General features: G+C 50.9%; 1 protein-coding gene across 6 annotated transcripts in view; it reads right to left on the reverse strand.

Annotated features, from left to right (window-relative positions):
• The window catches only part of IGSF9B (immunoglobulin superfamily member 9B), a 106,935-nt gene that overhangs the window by 61,138 nt on the left and 27,491 nt on the right, over positions 1-18,306 (reverse strand). For all 6 annotated transcript variants that reach the window (XM_050921535.1, XM_050921532.1, XM_050921537.1 and 3 more), the window contains exons 2-5: positions 17,491-17,688; positions 14,590-14,736; positions 4,425-4,576; positions 896-1,013 (exon numbers count right to left, since the gene is read on the reverse strand). In XM_050921535.1, the coding sequence (XP_050777492.1) occupies positions 896-1,013; positions 4,425-4,576; positions 14,590-14,736; positions 17,491-17,688 (615 nt within the window). The remainder of the gene's footprint in view (positions 1-895; positions 1,014-4,424; positions 4,577-14,589; positions 14,737-17,490; positions 17,689-18,306) is intronic.

Below are 18,306 nucleotides of genomic sequence, written 5' to 3' on the forward strand. Positions count from 1 at the left end.
CACAGCCCTTTACCGGGAGATGCTGCATAAGCTTCTCACTCAATACACCAGGCTGTACAACATGCCTTATTTTATACAGGCCTAGACAGCAGAGAAGAGGCTATCATTTATCATGTGTATGTACCGCACCTAGCGCAATGAGGCCCAAGCTGTCTGAGAAATACAAATGTTTAATATAGTGGACTGTATAGAATGATAAATAAATAAAAAATAAATAATACTGCCTAAGCTCTTATATAGCACTTTTCCCCAGCAGAGCTCAAAACTTTTGGCATTTCCATGGAGCTTTAAGCTTAGGATCTCTAAGCGCTTTACAAACATTAACTCATAAAGCTTCATAACCCCAATGTGAGGTAAAAACTCCCAGTTTCATAGTTAGTGAAGTTGAGAGAGTGACTCGCACTTGTTAGCAACAGAACCTGGAATAAAACCCAGAATTCCTGACTCCCAATCCCCTGCTCTAACCACTAGCTCATGCCGCTGTACACTGGATCACATGGAATACCCCTAAAAGAATGATGCAAAGCCAAGAACACAACCCTGCTTTCCTACTGGCTGCTATATTTGTCTTCAGCCTCAAGGGAAAAAAAAATGTTGTATGCTGCCACCAGAATCTCTATCTGTATCAGCCACAGGCAGCTGAACACAATCATTTTTCCCCACAGCATATGTGAGCAATGCTGATGGATGGGCTTTCCCTGGCAGCATGTGACTGGCTGGTTTAAACTCCCATCATTCCTGTAGCCAGTCAGTAACTGACAAGGCTCTCGAGTGCCAATTCTAAGGGCTCTCTGTTCTCTGCCCAGCTTTCCGGAGACGCTCTCATTGCAAGGCTAAGCATGGCTGAAGCACAGGGCTTGGAATCCCCCAAGGAGCTTCCCATGAGAGGAATTACCTTGTACAAGCAGGCGAGTGGTGTGCATAGCCTCCCCTTGGATGCTGTAAGCCCGGCAAGTGTATGCGCCTCTGTCTTCCCGACTGACCGACATGACAGTCAAACTCCCATCGCTCACCTGGACCAAGAACAAGGGAGATTTCAGCACACAAGAGCACTCATGCTAACGCTCACCCACCTCACACCCCTATCCTAGAGCCTCACAATGGTGCACTAATCCACACAGTCACCCATTCCCAGGCTGGTGTGCACACACTCACTGTTGGCTGTTCAGAATTTTCTCTTTTGAATTTCCCTGCCTTCAGCCATGCACGGGGGATGAGAGATTGCGGGAGGCCAGGACTGAATAAGGACTGGGCTAAGGTCCATTGATAGAGCATAGGTAGGGACCAAAGGTATCTGCGTGGCAGGCTCCCCTCTCCCCAGGCCATTTGAACAGCTGATCTCTCCATTGCCTTGCACATGTTCAGAGCAGGTTTTCTGACCCCATGGTACTGAGTCCTTCCCATCCGCCAAGCCAATGTCACGCTGTCGCAGTGATGAATTATAAGCCTGCCGCTGCCCTGCTGCCCCGGCCAAGGGACTACGCCGACTAGAACACATCTGTCGGCCTTTCCATCCGGATATCCGGAAAACACTTCACAAAGGGGGACTACTCATTACCCCCTTGTCACTGCTAGGGAAACTGGGGTCCAGTGACTTGCTCAAGGTCACATAGTGATGCAGACCCAACTGGGAACCCAGCCTGACTTCCAGCCCCCTTCCCTAACCAGGGGGCCACGCTGTCTCCCAGGAAGGCTGGTCTCTCCTTCCCAGAGGTGATCTCCTTAAGGCCAGGCTTGGGTGCATTGGCAAGGTAGTGCTGAGGAGGAGCCTAGATAGCCCTGCCTGTGCTGTGCTGGTCCCGTGGATTAATAGCACTTCTGCCTCCAGGGCTGCCGGTGTGGTACTTTTCACTAACCCTTAAGGGGCCAAGTTCTCTGCAGGTGTAACTCCACCGACTCCATTGCAGAGAATCTGGCCCAACAACTCCATGCCTTACTTTTATACAGGGACTCAAGTTGCTGTAAGCCAGTCACAGACTCCTTCCCTGGCAGGGCTGAGACACGAAACCAAGACATCATCACCTGCGGTTGCTGCTTGGCGCCCACTACCACCAACTGCATGCTCCTCAGTTTGCGCAGCAGCTTCCTTTCCTGCCTTTCCTCCTCCTCCTCCTCCTCCTCCCCTCCATGTCAGGAGTGGGGGCTGCTCAAGCCCTCCAGCGATTCATGTCCATTACTGCTGGCAGGTGAGAGATTGCCTAGCGAGGAACTGCCAGCACTCAGCTGGGGAGGAGATGTGTAATGGTCATCCCCTACCATCCCCATTTCAATTTCCCCCCTCCTTTCTTCCTCTAGGCAGGCACATTAGCAGAAACCTGTCCCACAGGGGCTGTGGTGCAATCGACAGTGTTGTACAGAGCCATTATCAAACCTGCTCAATTTCCCCATCCTCTGCTTAGCATGGCTGGGCTCCTGCCTCTGATGGCATCAAGGGCTGGAGAGGTGGGGGAAGGGCACAGCTCCTCACTCCAGGCACTGGGCAAGTGGCAGAGAAAGGATACAGCTTCCGCTATGCAGAAGGATGGGAGGGAAGCAACCCAGAGGTAACGCAACCCCTCCACCACAGCGAGAGCCTCATCCCACTGCCATCTGCCCCCCCTCCCCGACACTCACTCTGCCTCATCCTTCTATTTCAATTAGTAACAAATTATTCCTAATGACTCTCATTAGTGCCTGCGCTGATTCCAATGCTCGATTTGCCAATTACAGCTGTATGGAATCCCTGGCTGGGCTGAGGATCAGAGGCTTCCGAGGACATCCAGAGAATCTCTTAGGGGCTGGGACTGACACAGGAGGGGACATATCTTCCTAGTTGACCCTGTTAAGTCACGGGATCCCCAGTGCAGCAATCCCAAGGGACTGCCCCCCACGTGTGCCTGCCAGCACTCCCCTCCCCACAACACCCCACACACACCTCCCTCCCTCAACAGAAAGATTTCCAGCACTGGTAATGAGAGGAAGAAAACTCATGTCGAATCCACAGACTATATGAGCCAGATCTGCTCCCTCTGAACCCAACAGGTTTGGCCTGTGCCTCTCATACACAGCCACAGCGTCCAGGGCTGGGATAGGCCTAGCAGTGCCTGGGTTTCAGACCGAAGCTGTGGCATCCACAGCTGCCGTTCAGGACGGCCCGTCCCTTCCCTCGTTGCAGGTTCTGATGGGACCCGGAGCTCCTGCCAGCAAGGTTTTTGCATCCCTACATGTAGGTAAGAACCACTGCCAGCCCAGGAAGGAAAAGCCACCGAGCAGCACTGATAGGTACAGAGAGGGGACAAGACGAAGCAACAACATAGTCAAGACTGCGGGGCAGGAATACTGCCCCCAGCATGGGGCGGATGAGCAGGGAGAGGCGAGCAGAGGATTCATTGACTGGTACTCTACATTTCAACACACTCTGGATTTCAAACCCACATTTTATAGAGAACTGGAAGACAAAAAGGGGAGGGGGAAGGGGAGACTCAGCAAACTGAACAGATGGACATGTGGAGATGCACAAATAGATAGCTGGATCAAGCATTTGCCTGGTCCCAGCCAGCTCCTCCATTCCAGATAAAGTAAGAGTGAAGGGCTTGGCTCTCCTCCCTCCCATACCAGGCTGCAATTCCAGGGAGTTACTCCTGAGTCACATCAGGGGAAAGCAGGTGAAGAATCAGTCTGGAGTTTGTAGCAACTGAGGGCTTCCAAAGCCGCTTTTCAGAACCTCCTGTAATCCCATCCTGGGAGAAGGAAACCTGAGCAGCTCCCACAGGCTGCATTCAGGAAGGCGTCTCATCAGCAGAGAAAACCTTCTCTGAGAGGCACGGGAGCTCTCTGGGGGCCTGGCACCTTCGCATGGGTTAAGTGTAGCCAGAAGGAAGATGTAATAAAACAGATGGGGGAGGGGGTGGAAACAAGATCGGAAAAGCAGTTGCCTGTATGGCAACCAGGCCTAGCAGGCTCTGGGCACAACTGCTGCTCCCCAGCCTTCATGGCAGTGACAGGCCAGAGGAAGGAAAGTCAAGGCTTTTTGATGCTACCTGCAGTTCACAGACAGGAGAAACTGAATCTCAAAAGGCAACCAAGAAACAGACTGTGGAGGGAGGGGGAGTGCTGAGGCAGCAAGTAAAGCTCCAGAAACACCAGCTGCTTCAGCAACATCCATATTACTCTTTAAGAAACCCTGATTGTGCCACCTCCTGTGGTCCTCTGTACACTTCAAGCCCAATCCGACCCTGAGAGCACCTCTCTCGAGAGCAGGGGCAGCTGCTCCCTCAGCGCCACAGGCTATTGTTTGATACTAGCCAGAAATCTGATATATGAAGGGGCTTCCTCTGCACTGAGGCTGAGACTCTGCAACTCAGTGCAGTGGTGGCACGCCAGGCTCTCCCGCCACAGGGGTCAAGGTTAAGTATTTACAGCAGCTGACCAGGCCAAGCACTTACCTGGTATTTCTCACTGGCACCTAAGAGGTTCCCTTCTCTCAGCCAGGTGACAATAGGTTTGGGGTTCCCGAAAGCCATGCAGGTCAGGGTGACGCTGCTGCCCTCCTTCGCTTCTACGTACTGAGGGGGTGTTTCCGTGAAGGTGGGGGGAGCTGCAGGGGAGACACAGAGAGGCAATGCTGCATTCAGCAGAAAAACACCATCAATCCATCCTGGCCGCTTGCTACACGCCGGGCCACATGGGATGGTCCACCTGCACATGCCCTTCCTGGAGTGCAGACAGACAGCAGCCAACAGCCGTGTACCAAACACTTGGAACAAATCATTCGACTGAAGCCAAAGACAGCAGTAAGCAATACAGTTGCATGCATGGTCTTTAGTCATTTACCCCAGCTGGAAGGACGTTCAGAATAAAAATCAGAAGCCGACCATGAGTCACCTGTCCTCATTAAACAGCCACCTTTAGCAGGTCCCTAGCTCCCTCCATCAGAGGATAGCAGCACACAGCGAACAGCGAGGCCAACCACTTAAAAAAAATGCCCACCAATTTGAGATGCCTCTGTTTATAGTTAAGGCTGGTGTTCGAAGGTGCTGAGCACCTGCAGCTCCCTCCCGCTGACTTCTGCTGGATTGGGAGTGGGGAGGGAGTTCAGCCCTTCTGGGCATCACCCCAGGGGAGGGACACTGAATACCCAGAAACTGAGGCTACTCTTGAAAGCACTGGCCTAACCAATTAAGTCTCGTAACCCTCCTGTGAAGTACACAACTGAGGTACAGCGAGGTAAAGTGATCGGCTCCACGTCACACAGCTATGGTTGAGTGCCAGAGCCCCAGCTCCCTCCTCCCACTCTGGGTGCTCCCCCATTTACAGTTCCAAGTTACTTCCCCCCTATTATGCATTAAGTTGTTATTGTCACAACACATGAAAACACTGCACTGCAGAGAGAGAGACTCCTTCCGATTCAAGAGGCTGGCAGTATTACAGCACGCCCCTAACTATCAGGCACAGTTAAATCCCACTTTCTAGGAAGACATGTTGGCAATTTAATCTACGCTGAAAACAAGTATATGTGGTTTCCCCCCTCCCATGACTATTTTTTCCTAAGAAAACTAAGTGAGCTAATGTGCTCCAGAAGCACTAAAGCCCTCCATCTAAAAGCAATTCTGCTTATACTGTATGGCTGGGCCTAGAGGATTGAGATAATTATTTCTGTTATTAAACCCCTGTGTGCTCAGCACTGTATGAAATACAGAGAAACAAGTTCTGTGGGACAGGGCGCATGCAGCCAACACAAGGCTATGGGGCACGCAGACAGGCTGTCTTTGAGGAAAGCTTGCGGGAATAATGGCCACAGGTTCTCTTGGAAACAGACAGCAAGGGAGAGGAAGGGGTCACCTTCACCTGCAGCTTTCCAGGGCTCACCACACTTCACTCCTGAATGGGGAGGATGCCATAGGAACTAGCCATACAAGGGGACAGAAGGAATTAGCCCGTGCCATGAGAAAGGGGCAGGTATTCCTCCCAACTAGCCTCCACTACATGCTGGGCTACCATTGGCACCTGACACAAGGGAGAGGAAGCAGCAGCTGAGCTGGTCCTGTGGCAGATGCTGTGGGAAGGTACCGCAGCACCTTCTCCCACCTATGCAGCTTCCAAGAACTATTTGCAGCTGAGGCCAAGTGCGGGCCCCACTCAGGCACATCCCCCGCCTGTCCCAGTACATATCAAGCCATCAGGGAAGCACATACCACCTGCCCTGCCCCACACAGGTCTCCACAGACAGGCACACCAGCATCCAAAGACACTCACACCCCAACACACACACCGCCTGTGTTCCACTCCTCCACCTTGCCCTCCAGTGGGGCACAGAGGGGTGGGGGGAGGGAAGAGTCTCCAAAGCTGTAGGGTGCAGGAGGTAAACCCCCTCCCCTCCCCCAAGGCTACAACCACAGCCAGCCCTCCTACACACAGGGGAAAGAGCACCAGGCTCCACTTCCCCAGCACTGACACGTGCTTTTCAACCTCCGCTCCTTATGGGGCCTTCCAAGGACTCTGATTATTAAGTATTGGGGGCAGGAGAGGGAGGAGACACTGTTTTGATTAAAGCTCCATCCTGTTTGGATCATCTGCTTCCCGGTGACTCAGTCTGACTTGCTCGAGTTAATAACCGAGTCAATCTCAAACCCACTAGGATCCTGGGCTGCTCCCTAATGAGGCTCAGGACACATCCCTGCCTATCTTCAAAACTTGCTCTGCTTCCTGACCCAACCCAAGCAATCAGACTGCAGATGTGCAGAGGGAGGAGAGCTGCGGGTTGGCGGTGGGGGGGGGGGGGGCAGAATAACTTGAAGAAAAGGAAAACATAGGGATAAGTATCATCTGATCGTCCTGATCTATCAGGCTGTGGAACAGACTCCTCGAGGGAAGCAGATTGGACAAAGCACTAGAGAATGGATTGGAGGGAGCGACCTTGCATCAGCCCAGGACAGCATGATCTCATCTACGAAGTGTGCCAGTGACTAGCCGAGATCCACAGGGAGGGACCTCCCAGCCCTCCCGATGAAGTGGGGGTGGGGAAGAGACCATTCTCTAGGCTCAGTCGTGGGTACTTACTCACGACACTTAATCCCGATCTGGAGGGAGGCATTACTCTTTGCCAAGGTACAGGAAAATTAGACTGGGGGCCTAAGGGGGATAGGAAAATTCCAGCCATAGTCCGAACATCCTGGGTTGAGCAAAAGGACCTTACATCCATGCTCTTGGATCTGCACTCAAACTAATGTCTCATTTCTTTAGTTCCTGAATATGACAAGACGGAATCCTAACCCTCTAGGGCAAATGAGCCAGCCCACAAGTTAGTTTACTTTTTGCATTTCATTAATTTCAGACAGACAATTAAACTAGACTGATTGGTTTCACTTCCTAGTTCTCCAGCCACAGTGCTGCACTGCACCAGCCACAATGCTGCAGCGTTTAAGCTGTGAACAATGCAGGGGAGTGTTCAATGAAACTAATTCTCTTCTCACTGAAAGTCATGAAAACTTGTGTTTTATTACTTTTTAAAAACCACACAAAATTTAGACTGGGGTCTCCACAAAGCTGCCAATGTCCCTGTAAGCAGGTTGCCACTTCCTACCAGCAACTCCCAAGTTCTAATACATTGGGAATGGAAGAGAACAAAGGCAATTTGGTCAAAATATTTGCTTTCAAATGAATGGAGACAAATGATGTAGCAGTAAGGTGCAGCAAAGGGAGTCCAAGCCCAGGGGATCTATTCCTGATTCTGCCATTGACTCACTTGTGTGATCCTGGACAAATCACACTACCCAGAATTTTCTAAGAGTGATGTCTGACTTTGGCAGCCTCCGATTTTAGGTGCTCAGTTTGAGACACCTGAGCACCAGCAGTTCTCATTGACTTCAGCTGGAGCAGTCTCACACTGCTTCTGAAAATTAAGTGCAAGCCCTAGTCATCTCAAGTTGTGCACCCAAACCTTGAGTCATCATAAAATCAGAGACCATGCTGGGAAATGCTAACTTGAACGTCTCCTGCCTCAGTTTCCTCATCTGTAAAATGAGAAGAATGGTACCTTTTTCCTAGGGAACTTAAGCTTAATTTATTATAGCCAAATGCAACCTTTCGCTATACCCATGCATCCCCATGGACTTCATGTCCAAAGGGTTGCACAGGTGCCTCTGGGAGCACATTCTGACTCTGTCTGAGCAAATTATTTTAAGGCATTTGGATGAAAGATGTTATATAAGTGCAAAGGGCTTATTAACAAACCAGGGCAAGTTGCACTCTCTCATGCCTTCTCCCTATGCCTAATTTGGGTGGCAAAAGCTATTTAGAGAGGCCACTAACTTTCCAGTGTGTCTTTTAGTTTATTGAAACTACTGCTTTGCCTTTCCCCAGAACCATCCACTCAAAGATCTGAAAGTTCTTTACAACCTATCAAGAAATTCAGCCTTGCCTTGGGAGGTAAGGAAATATTATTAGCCCCATTTTACAGCCAGGAAGACTGAGGGTCTGCAAGGTTAAGTCATTTGCTCAATGTTACGAAGCAAGTCAGTTGCAGAGACAAGAATAGAATCCAGCAGCCCTGACTCCCAGACCTTTGCTCTCATCATTATGTCATGATGTCCTGCTTTTACACAGACAGAAACGATCCCAGAGTTACTTATTCTAAGCTAAAAATAGCATATCCTAATGTGACAAATTACTAGTTACTATATAATTTAGCACTAATAAAAAAGAAAGGTAATTTCACAAAATCTGAGTTTCAAAGCAAGATTTAAGTTTCCAACTAATTTATTAAAAAAAAGATGATTCTTTTCCCAAGAATATTTCAAAATGTAATTTATTTTAAAAGCTCCACATAATTAAACCACGTAATTACTAATACAAGTTGGTCCCTTTTTTAAGTAATGATCTCACCCAAAATAAGTCGGGATTTTTTCTTCAAGTGAAGAACACATAATTGAGGCACAGGGTCCATAAGAAATTACATCAGAACAGCCACACTGGGTCAGACCAATGGTCCAGCTAGCCCAGGGGCAGGTGCTTCAGAGGGAATCAAAATAGGTAATCAAGTGAGCCACTCCTTGTCATCCACTCCCAGTGTCTGGCAGTCAGCAGCTAGGGCAGGGGTAGGCAACCTATGGCACGTGTGCCGAAGGCAGCACGCAAGTGGATTTTCACTGCCACTCACGCTGCCTGGGTCCTGGCCACCAATCCGGCGGGAGGGGATGCTCTGCATTTTCATTTAATTTTAAATGAAGCTTCTTAAACATTTTAAAAACCTTATTTACTTTACATACAACGGTTTAGTTATATATTATAGACGTATAGAAAGAGACCTTCTGAAAACGTTAAAATGTATTACTGGCATGCAAAACTTTAGCTCAGAGTGAATAAACAAAGACTCAGCACACCACTTCTGAAAGGCTGCCGACCTCTGAGCTAGGGACACCCAGGGCATGAGGTTGCATCCCTGATACCTTGGCTATTAGCCATTGATGGACCTATTTTCCATGAACTTATTGAATATTTTGAACCCCGTCATAGTTTTGGCCTTCACAATATGCCCTGCCACAGGTTGACTGCGTTGTGGGACATTAGAGAAAAATCTAACGAAGACGTTATAGTGCACTTATCGGTGCAGCAAATTGCTGGATAGATCTGCTCTCCTTCTCTTGGTTCTTGGTCCAGAAAACTTTACCTCCACTGGAAAAAAACGAACGACAGGCTGACTATTCCAGCCCTGGGCTCCCCCAACGAAGCTCGGCCAATGCACCTCAAGTCTGAGCTGCAGCAGTCCCTGGCTAGAAGCTATTTATTCTTCTTGAATAGCACTGTGTAAAGGGAGAGTTTCCACTGGGCCTTGCTCAGTGGCCCTTCGGCTGGAAAAGAGCCCGTTTCTTCTGATTTGAGGAAGCGCACACCCAGATATTGACTGGGAAGAGGTTACTAGGATACTTGTCATAGGCATTCACATCTGGGACTTTTAACCAAAGCCAAGAACTTTGCAAGACGCAGGCAGGCATTTTTCCCCCTACCCATTGCTGCTGAAGGTGCCAGCTTCTAGACGAGATGTCAAACTGAAATCCCCACCATGTGTGTCCCTTCAAGATCCTTGGGAACCTTGTGTGTAAGGGGAGGGGTTAACACCAGCCCCTTGCTAGCTAATAGCATCTTGGCAACCTGCAGTTTCAACTGATCTCAGGCGTCTATTTCCCGCCCTTCGTATTGTTGCGCGGTGCCACCGTGCACTATTAAACAGCTGCCCTGCTCCACTCCAGAGGTAGGAAAAGCAATCCGCACACAGCCGCTGGCCACCTCATAACAGGATTGCAAAGCTTAACTAGTTAACGCGTATAAAGCATTTGCAATTCTGGGACAGGAAGTGCTACAGAAGGGCGGAGTGTCACTAAATAGGCAGGTGATGTGTAAAACTTGTCATTTGCTCCTGCTGGTACACAGCTATCCTGGTCAGCAGCATCCCTAGCTATTATCTCTCTCATCGCCAGATCAGCTCTTTCCTGTAAATCCTGACCTATAGAACTCCCTGCTATTCCAGTCCAAGGCCTCCCACACAGGACTTGGAATATACTTTGAACCTGTCCCCGCTATTCCAGGATGGGGCTACCCCCCACACTGCTCGGGTAGTCCTGACCTGCAGCCGCCTGTGGGTACAAACTGCCAACTTGAGATAGGTTTCATTTATGTGTATTACTTAACCCAACCTGAAATCCACATGCAAAGGTGTACAGCAGCAGCCTGTGCTGGTGCATCGAGCTAGAATACAGTCTGGTGGAGCCATCTCCACTCGGATCGTCACAAGGCACATTTTGTTCTCAAAAATCCTGCTCACAGCATTACCCATGAGTTCAGAGACCACAAACAGAAAGAGAGAGAGAGACGCAGAGACAGATTTTTAAATAGGAACTAGAAGAATGAATACATAACAAACCAAGGCAAAAAAAAAAAAGGGGGGGGGGGAGGCTAGATTCTGATCCTCTGACACATGCTGGATTTTACTCCTTCAAAAGTTCCATGAAAGCCAATGAGACTACTCACAGAGTAAGTGCTATCTGGCATAAGTAGGAGGATCAAAATGTGTAACCCCCATCCTCCCATTTCTCTTTACCTCTTTCCCCTGGCACCCTTCTGGCTCTGATTAAACACAATAATGAATGGAAGAGCATTCCTTATCCAATTCTTTTCTTTTCAGTCAGATTCTCAGTCTCAATGGCGGGCTTATTATTCCAGTTGAAAGCTTGGAGCCCAAGGGAGGACCTATGCAATATGTATCATGCGCTCAAACTTGCAGGCTGCCAGTGCTGATCTCTGCAAACAAACCAAGCACCCATACGCAGCCCAAAGAGAATGCTTTTCAACCTCATAATTAAAGTGTAGTCAATTCTCAGGTTCAGAGCTACTCTACAAAAATGAGTCCAGTTAAACCAAACAAAACAAAAATTCCATTTTTGAGTTTAATTCAGTTACATGGGTGCAACTCCTGTGTAGACACACACAACTCTTTGGAACGGATCAAAGTAAACTACATCAATATCAACCAGTGTGAACAGCTTTACATGCACCCACACACACTGGCACAGGTGAAACTCAACTGATTTAAAAACTGATTTTAGTACAAGTGGGGCCACTTGCATGTTGGCAAGGTCCAAGTGCAATCTCCCAGCAGGCAGTTCCTCTTCCCTTCACCTGGACTGACTCCAGTGGCTCAATCTTGCAACATTCCATGAGCAGTATTCTCACAGAATACAACAGGAGTACTGCCAGTGGAGTGCTTGCAGGGTCAGGAGCCAGGCATCCAGATTCCCCCCATCCAGGGTGGGATTCAGTCTTGTCTCAGCAAGACATTGCCACCTGCTCATCTGATCAGCTCATTCAAAAGCAGTGACAAAAAACCTCGCTAGCAGAATGCAGATAACCAGCCCACAGTTCCCCCAGCTGCTCTGTGGGTTCAAAGCAAATCCATCCGAGAGACCTTTCAGCCAAGGGCAAGCTATAAAGAAAGGTGACAAAGGCAGAGAGGGGAGCTGCCATGTACAAGTGTTTCTTACCTTCATTGGTTTTCCTCTTGCTAACACAGACAATATATATGCTACACTCCCACTCTCCCATCCCACCCACAGACCCTCCTGCAATCCCAGTCTGCCCTGCACCTTTCAGGTGTACCAAATGCACAGTAAGCCCTGACACACATTCCTTATGCTAATATGCATCGGGCTGTCCTGGGGTCCTGCTTGGAAGGCTAGACCTGCCCCCAACTGGGTTATTCCCGGACTTGGCTGATTGGTCCCCGACTGCTCACTAGCTAAAATGTCCCTGGATTTACCCTAGTCTGAGCAGCTGCCTACCTCTGTCACAACACAGCTCACCTGCCTTCTACCTCACAATGACCCAGGACAAGTGGTCCAGTGAATAGAGAACAAGCCTGGGTTGCTGGAAGCCTGGGTTCAACTCCTACAGCAACGCACACATCCTAGGTAACCCTGGTCAAGTCGCTTTATCTCTCTGGGCCTCCATTCCTCAGCTGTCAAGTGGACAGCATTGTGCTTCCTTACCTCACGGGGGGTTGTGAAGATATTGAAGGCTGGTTCTCCAATACCACAATGGTAGGGGCTAGATAAACACAAGAAATGGACAGCACTAAATGCCTCTCTCTTCCCTCCCCTGACCCCCGCTCCTCATCGCATGACGAGGAGGAGGGCAGCTCTGAGCCCTTCTCCTCCCAGAGAGATCCATAGACACCACACAATGAGCCCAGGACACTCTGAAAAGTGCTGCTCAGAAAACCTGGAGAAACAGCCCTGAAACAGGAACTAGAGGAGGGGCAGCAAAACAGGCTGGTAACAACCTGTATTGAGCTGATCAGAGAGGGGCTGGGCCAGAAATTGGATGGGAGCCTGTCATAACTTAGTCCCAGATTTGGACCTTAGCGTCCAAAATATGGGGGTTAGCATGAAAACCTCCAAGCTTAGTTACCAGCTTGGACCTGGTACTGCTGCCATCACCCAAAAAATTAGAGTGTTTTGGGGCACTCTGGTCCCCCCAAAACCTTCCCTGGGGACCCCAAGACCCAAATCCCTTGAGTCTCACAACAAAGGGAAATAAACCTTTTCCCTTCCCCCCCTCCAGGTGTTTCTGGAGAGATACACAGAAGCAAGCCTCTGTGAATCTAAGCAGAGGGATTCCACCCTCTCTATTTCCAGTCCTGGAAACAGAAGTACTTCCCTCTTCACCCAGAGGGTAATGCAAAGTCAGGCTAGTAAATCTAACACACACAGATTTCCCCCTGACTTCTCCCTCCCACCAAGTTCCCTGGTGAGCACAGACTCAATTCCCTGGAGTTCCCCACTAAAGATAAACTCCAACAGGTCTTAAAAGAAAGCTTTATGTAAAAAGAAAGAAAAATACATAAAAATGGTCTCTCTGTATTAAGGTGACAAATACAGGGTCATTTGCTTAAAAGAAATATGAATAAACAGCCTTATTCAAAAAGAATACAATTCAAAGCACTCCAGCAACTATAGACATGTAAATACAAAAGAAAAAACCCACTTTGTACTCACAACTTGGAAACAGAAGATTAGAAAGCAGGAAATAGAAAAATCCTTCTCTAGCTGAGAGAGATTCAGGCAGAAGACAAAGAACTCAGACACAAACTTCCCTCCACCCAGAGTTGAAAAAATCCGGTTTCCTGATTGGTCCTCTGGTCAGGTGCTTCAGGTTACTTTTTTTTCAGGTGAAAGAGACATTAACCCTTAGCTATCTGTTTATGACAGAGCCCTCCAAGGAATCGCTACATGGAAGGACACAAGGACACATGGAAAGTGGTACTGCTGACTCAGTGGGGCTCTTCCCTTGTATTAATGCCAGCACTGCTGGCCACGTAGAAGTCAGGTCCTGACCAGCTGTGGTCATTAAAGACCTGTGGTAAATTTGGGGAGCTGTAGGCATGTTACATCCCATTACCCCAACTCTCAGTACAGTTTTGATGCGGGGTATAAAACTGCCTCTTTTCCCAAATAGTTGTATAAGTACTACTGTTAAGCAGCTGCCATGTTCCACTCCAGAGGTGGCTGCATTTCACTGCAGCATATAGGGATCCTTTCACTTTATATCCTTCACCTGTTCCACAGGTGTCTTTTGAGGCTTCAAACAACCAGTGAAGGGCTTGGAGACCCTCCTGGTAATACTTCTCCATCCCTTCTCTCCCACCATCTCCCCTCCTCCCTCTGATCCACTCCTCTCTCTCCATCCCAAAGTCACAGTTTAGGATAACCCTGGATTCCTGGTGCTGCAGTATTGGCTGCTGCAAGCACGGCCTGGGAAATGACAGCAGATGAGGCCCTGAGGCCCGTTCCTGACAGATGGCTGCTCTCTCCGTAACACAGGACAGGGGAAGCCGGAGATGATGGAAGGACCTAGCTGGCAGTTTCAACAGAGATACAAAGGACAAGGGAGATGCTTGGGTGAAGGGAAAGGTCTTCATTAGTGGACAGTGCAGACCAGACAAGAAAGCAGCAGAGCTCTGGGACTTGGTCTCCTGGGATTCTGGTCAGTCACATGCCAGGAGCAGATTTACCCAGAGAGACGCATGCAGAGGGGAAGCCCCCCGCACCTCCTACTTACCATTGACTGTCAGGTGCACCCAGCTGCCGTTGTGGAAGGTGTCGTACTGCTGATCCAGCATAAGCACTTTGCACTCGTACCAGCCCTGGTCCTCGGAGCGAATCTGCTCAATGCGCAGGGATGCCTTGTCATGAAGGCTGGCACGGCCTGGAAGAGACACGGACAGAGTCAGAGGGACTTAGCTCTCGGCTGGGAAAGGGGACCCTGAAGCCGCAGTGCAGCATCAGCCTCATACCTCAACCCACCACTCAACACCCAGCCTCTCGAATAGCACTTACAGAGGCTGCAGAGAGTCCACCTTGCCCCGAACCCAGGCTCTCTCTCCACCACTGGACATTGAGGCCAGGCTTCTTCAAAAGGGAAGACTGATTTCTCTATTTTTGGAGGCCCAACACAATGCACCACAGGTCCAATTTTCCAGCCCAGCCCTCCCCCAAGAGGAAGCTCCAACATGCCTTCGTTCCGGGCTAGCTCACATCACTACACCGAGGGGACGGGCCACGAGACAGAAGCCCTTCACCTCTAGTTCAGAGTCTATTCCATGTGTGCAATGACTCAAAGCTACCCCCTGCAGTTGTGGGGCAGCCCGCATTCTAGGGGAGCCTCACGACTCAGGTTTCAGTGGGTAAGTGCTCCCACCACAGAAACCACCAGCCCCACCGGCACAGCCCCTAGTTGACCAAGGACTAGATAGAGCACAGAGAGCCAACGTCCCCTCAAGGTGATGGCTCCACGGCAGCCTTGAGCCATGCGCCGAGATCTGACGTTGAAAACTGACTCGCAGCAGAGCAAAATGCAAAGAAGGTACGACCTGCGACTGGTGCGCAGGGTTGGCGGGGAGGTGGAATAGGACAGGCAAGGACACACTCGCAGGCCAGAGCGAGAGGATGAAAACCCCAGCCACTCATGATAGAATCATTTTCTTCCTGGCCAGAAAAGAGAACCACACAGCAAGCCGCCAGCTAGTTTCCCTGCTGGACACCCTCCAGAGACTGCCAGCTCCCCAACCACGCTGCTTGCTGGGAATCTGGGCTCCTGGCCAACTCTCACCTTGGAGCGACGGTGCTGGCTGGAAGCGGAGGCACAGATGGGGTATTTGAGACTCTCCCTTGTTCCTAGGGTGCACACTCACACCTTATCCCTCCCCTTCCTGGAGAGCACAGCAGGGAATTGATATACCTACCTGCAGAAGGAAAACATTCCCTACCCCCATCCCCCGCCAATACCTCCTCGGCAGTAGCCCCTTTATCGTCTGCCAAGTCCCATGCTCAAGCCAACTATACAGCTGTGGGGTGCCTCCCTGCCTCCTGGCCAAGTGACTGCTCTCCCAGGTCCTGTTATTCTCCCCATCTCACTGGAAGATCATACAGGGACAGTTGTGCATCTGCACGGTTTCAGTTTAGGGTCCCCTCTCCCCTCCCCTGTGTATACACTGCGTCCACACAGGGCTGGGATCAAAGCCCAACTGGTAACAGGATCCTTGCTCCCTCTCCTTCCCATGCTTCAGGGCATGGATTGTGCTGCATCGATTCTCCATTCAAAATGATTCCCTCCTCCCCTACCACCACCATGAAGCTCCATGCACTACCTGCAAGAAACAGACACCGCACCTCCACCTCCCTACTGCAGCAAGGGGCCGATTGGCAGCAGCTGGAAAGGATTGGTAGGGCATCTAAGGAGATGCAACAGCATCTCACCCCAGAGCTTTGCACACTTGCTACAGTCACCAGAGACCAGGTCAAAGCCAGGGATGACCCCTTCTGCACCTTGTCCCCCCCGCCCCACTAGGATGACCAGCTGCTGCTACATCTGCGAGCTGCCTCCCTGTTCTGATCTGCCTTGTGTGATCCTAACCCTCCATGGGTCCCAGCAACCACAGGCGGCTGCAGGGGACTATAGGGTGGCGAAGGGATGCAGCCTAAGCCCCTAGAAAGCCAGCAATGGGCAAACGGGGCTGCACAGGCCAAAGATCCCCATGGGAAGCAGGCCTATGGAGCCACCCACATGGACAGCTCACTGCCCGCTCTCCCCTTCCTCTTCCCCTCAGGCAAGTGGCTCGACCAAGTCAGGCCAGTTTCCTTGCTGACTCAGTTTCCCCCCTCCCAACCTGCTTTCTAGAGGTGTGACCTCCCGCAGCCCCCAGATACCCCAGCAAACGCCCCAATGACCACAATGGGAGCCGCAGAGACCTGGTGTCTGAGAACCTCGGGCTCTCTCAACAGCTTGGACGCTGGCCTTGTACCCTGGGGATCTCTGGATCCAGCACCACCTAGCTCAGTCCTGCCCTACTCACCCAATTCAGTCTCATCTCTCCCTTCCAGGGGCATCCCCTGGAACTGAACACCCCAGGGGCCAGGGCAAGACGCAGTGGGAGGACTAGTTCCCCTTGCTGCAGAGAGGGCATCAAGCAAGCCTCCTGCTCCAAAAGCAGCAGCCCAGGCTCTCCGCTGTTCCCGGGGAGCAGCAAGGCCTGCCCTTGGTTTTGCTTCCTTGGCTCCTTTCGTCCCACACAGCCCAGCTGGCTTCCCGATGCTGCCGCTTAATTAAAACCAGCCGGGTGGAAAGAATGGAATGAAAGGGAGAGAGGGAGAGAGACTTTCCTGGAAGGGGGCAGAATGGATACAGTCCTGTGCTGAGCAGCCAGCTCTCAGTGCACTCCCGGGGCAGCTCCTCACACGCCGTCAGCATGCTGGGGAACAATGCATAGGAATGCCCCTGCCCTCGGATGGCGGTGAGGGCAGGGTGGGGGGTGCTTCAGGGCTGGAGGACACAGTGTACATCTGCCTCAGCCCACGGCAGATTGATCGCTCCAGGTGAAGATGCTGAAGCACCAAGCCCAGTGGAAGTGCCACGGCTGCCCCATCCCCTCTCAGCACAGGAGCCCATGGCTCAAAGACTCACCTGCATACTCTGGGTCCACATGGGGAGGGTAAAACCCAAACTTGATGAAGATGGGAATGGGGACTCCGAATTTGAACCACTCCACCACATAGGGAGGGGGCTGCCCGGTCAGCGGATGGATCACGTCGCATCCCAGGATCACGCTCTCGCCAGCACGAGCTGTCACAAACTCGGGTTCCTCCCTTGAGCCGTGGGCACCTGGGAGGAAAGAAAAAAAGAAAAAAAAAAAAAAAACACAGCCAGGCAGAGTCAGTGGCTTTTATTGCAAGCAGCCTCTCTCCACATTCCTGCAGGTCCACGTGGCGAGACTTTCACAGGGCACACTAGGGCTTGGGAACCAGCAGTTGGGCCTGTTGAGGAAACGGAGACACTCCCTCTAGCAGCTGAGCTCCCTACCACCACGCTGGGGCGTTGAGAAAAGGAGCGTGCCTCAACTCTGCAGCAGCAAGTCTGCCACAGCACCATGCTAACGAAGGGCGCACGGCCAGGCTCTAACGCTAGCAAGCCGGTAGCACAGTGCCCCTGATGCTAGCCGAAGGCTAGGAGCAGACAAGGGCAGCAGGGTCACATGGAGGAAAGCCAGCAGACTAAACAATATCCCACTCCACAGGCCTCTGCTGCCGCTTGCCATGGCGCCGAGGATGGGTCGTGCTAGCCTTCCCATCAGCAGTTTGAGAACGGGAAACACCGTCCAAGCCTAGAGAGTCACGGCATCCAAAGGGCAACATGTTTCCAGTAAGCCCCTCCACCCCGCCGGGAAACAGCGGCTTCCACAACTGAGACACACACTGTCTGCCAACACTGCACACGGTGCCA

The sequence above is a fragment of the Gopherus flavomarginatus genome, chromosome 13, assembly GCF_025201925.1.
Source record: "Gopherus flavomarginatus isolate rGopFla2 chromosome 13, rGopFla2.mat.asm, whole genome shotgun sequence".
Taxonomy (NCBI): domain Eukaryota; kingdom Metazoa; phylum Chordata; order Testudines; family Testudinidae; genus Gopherus; species Gopherus flavomarginatus.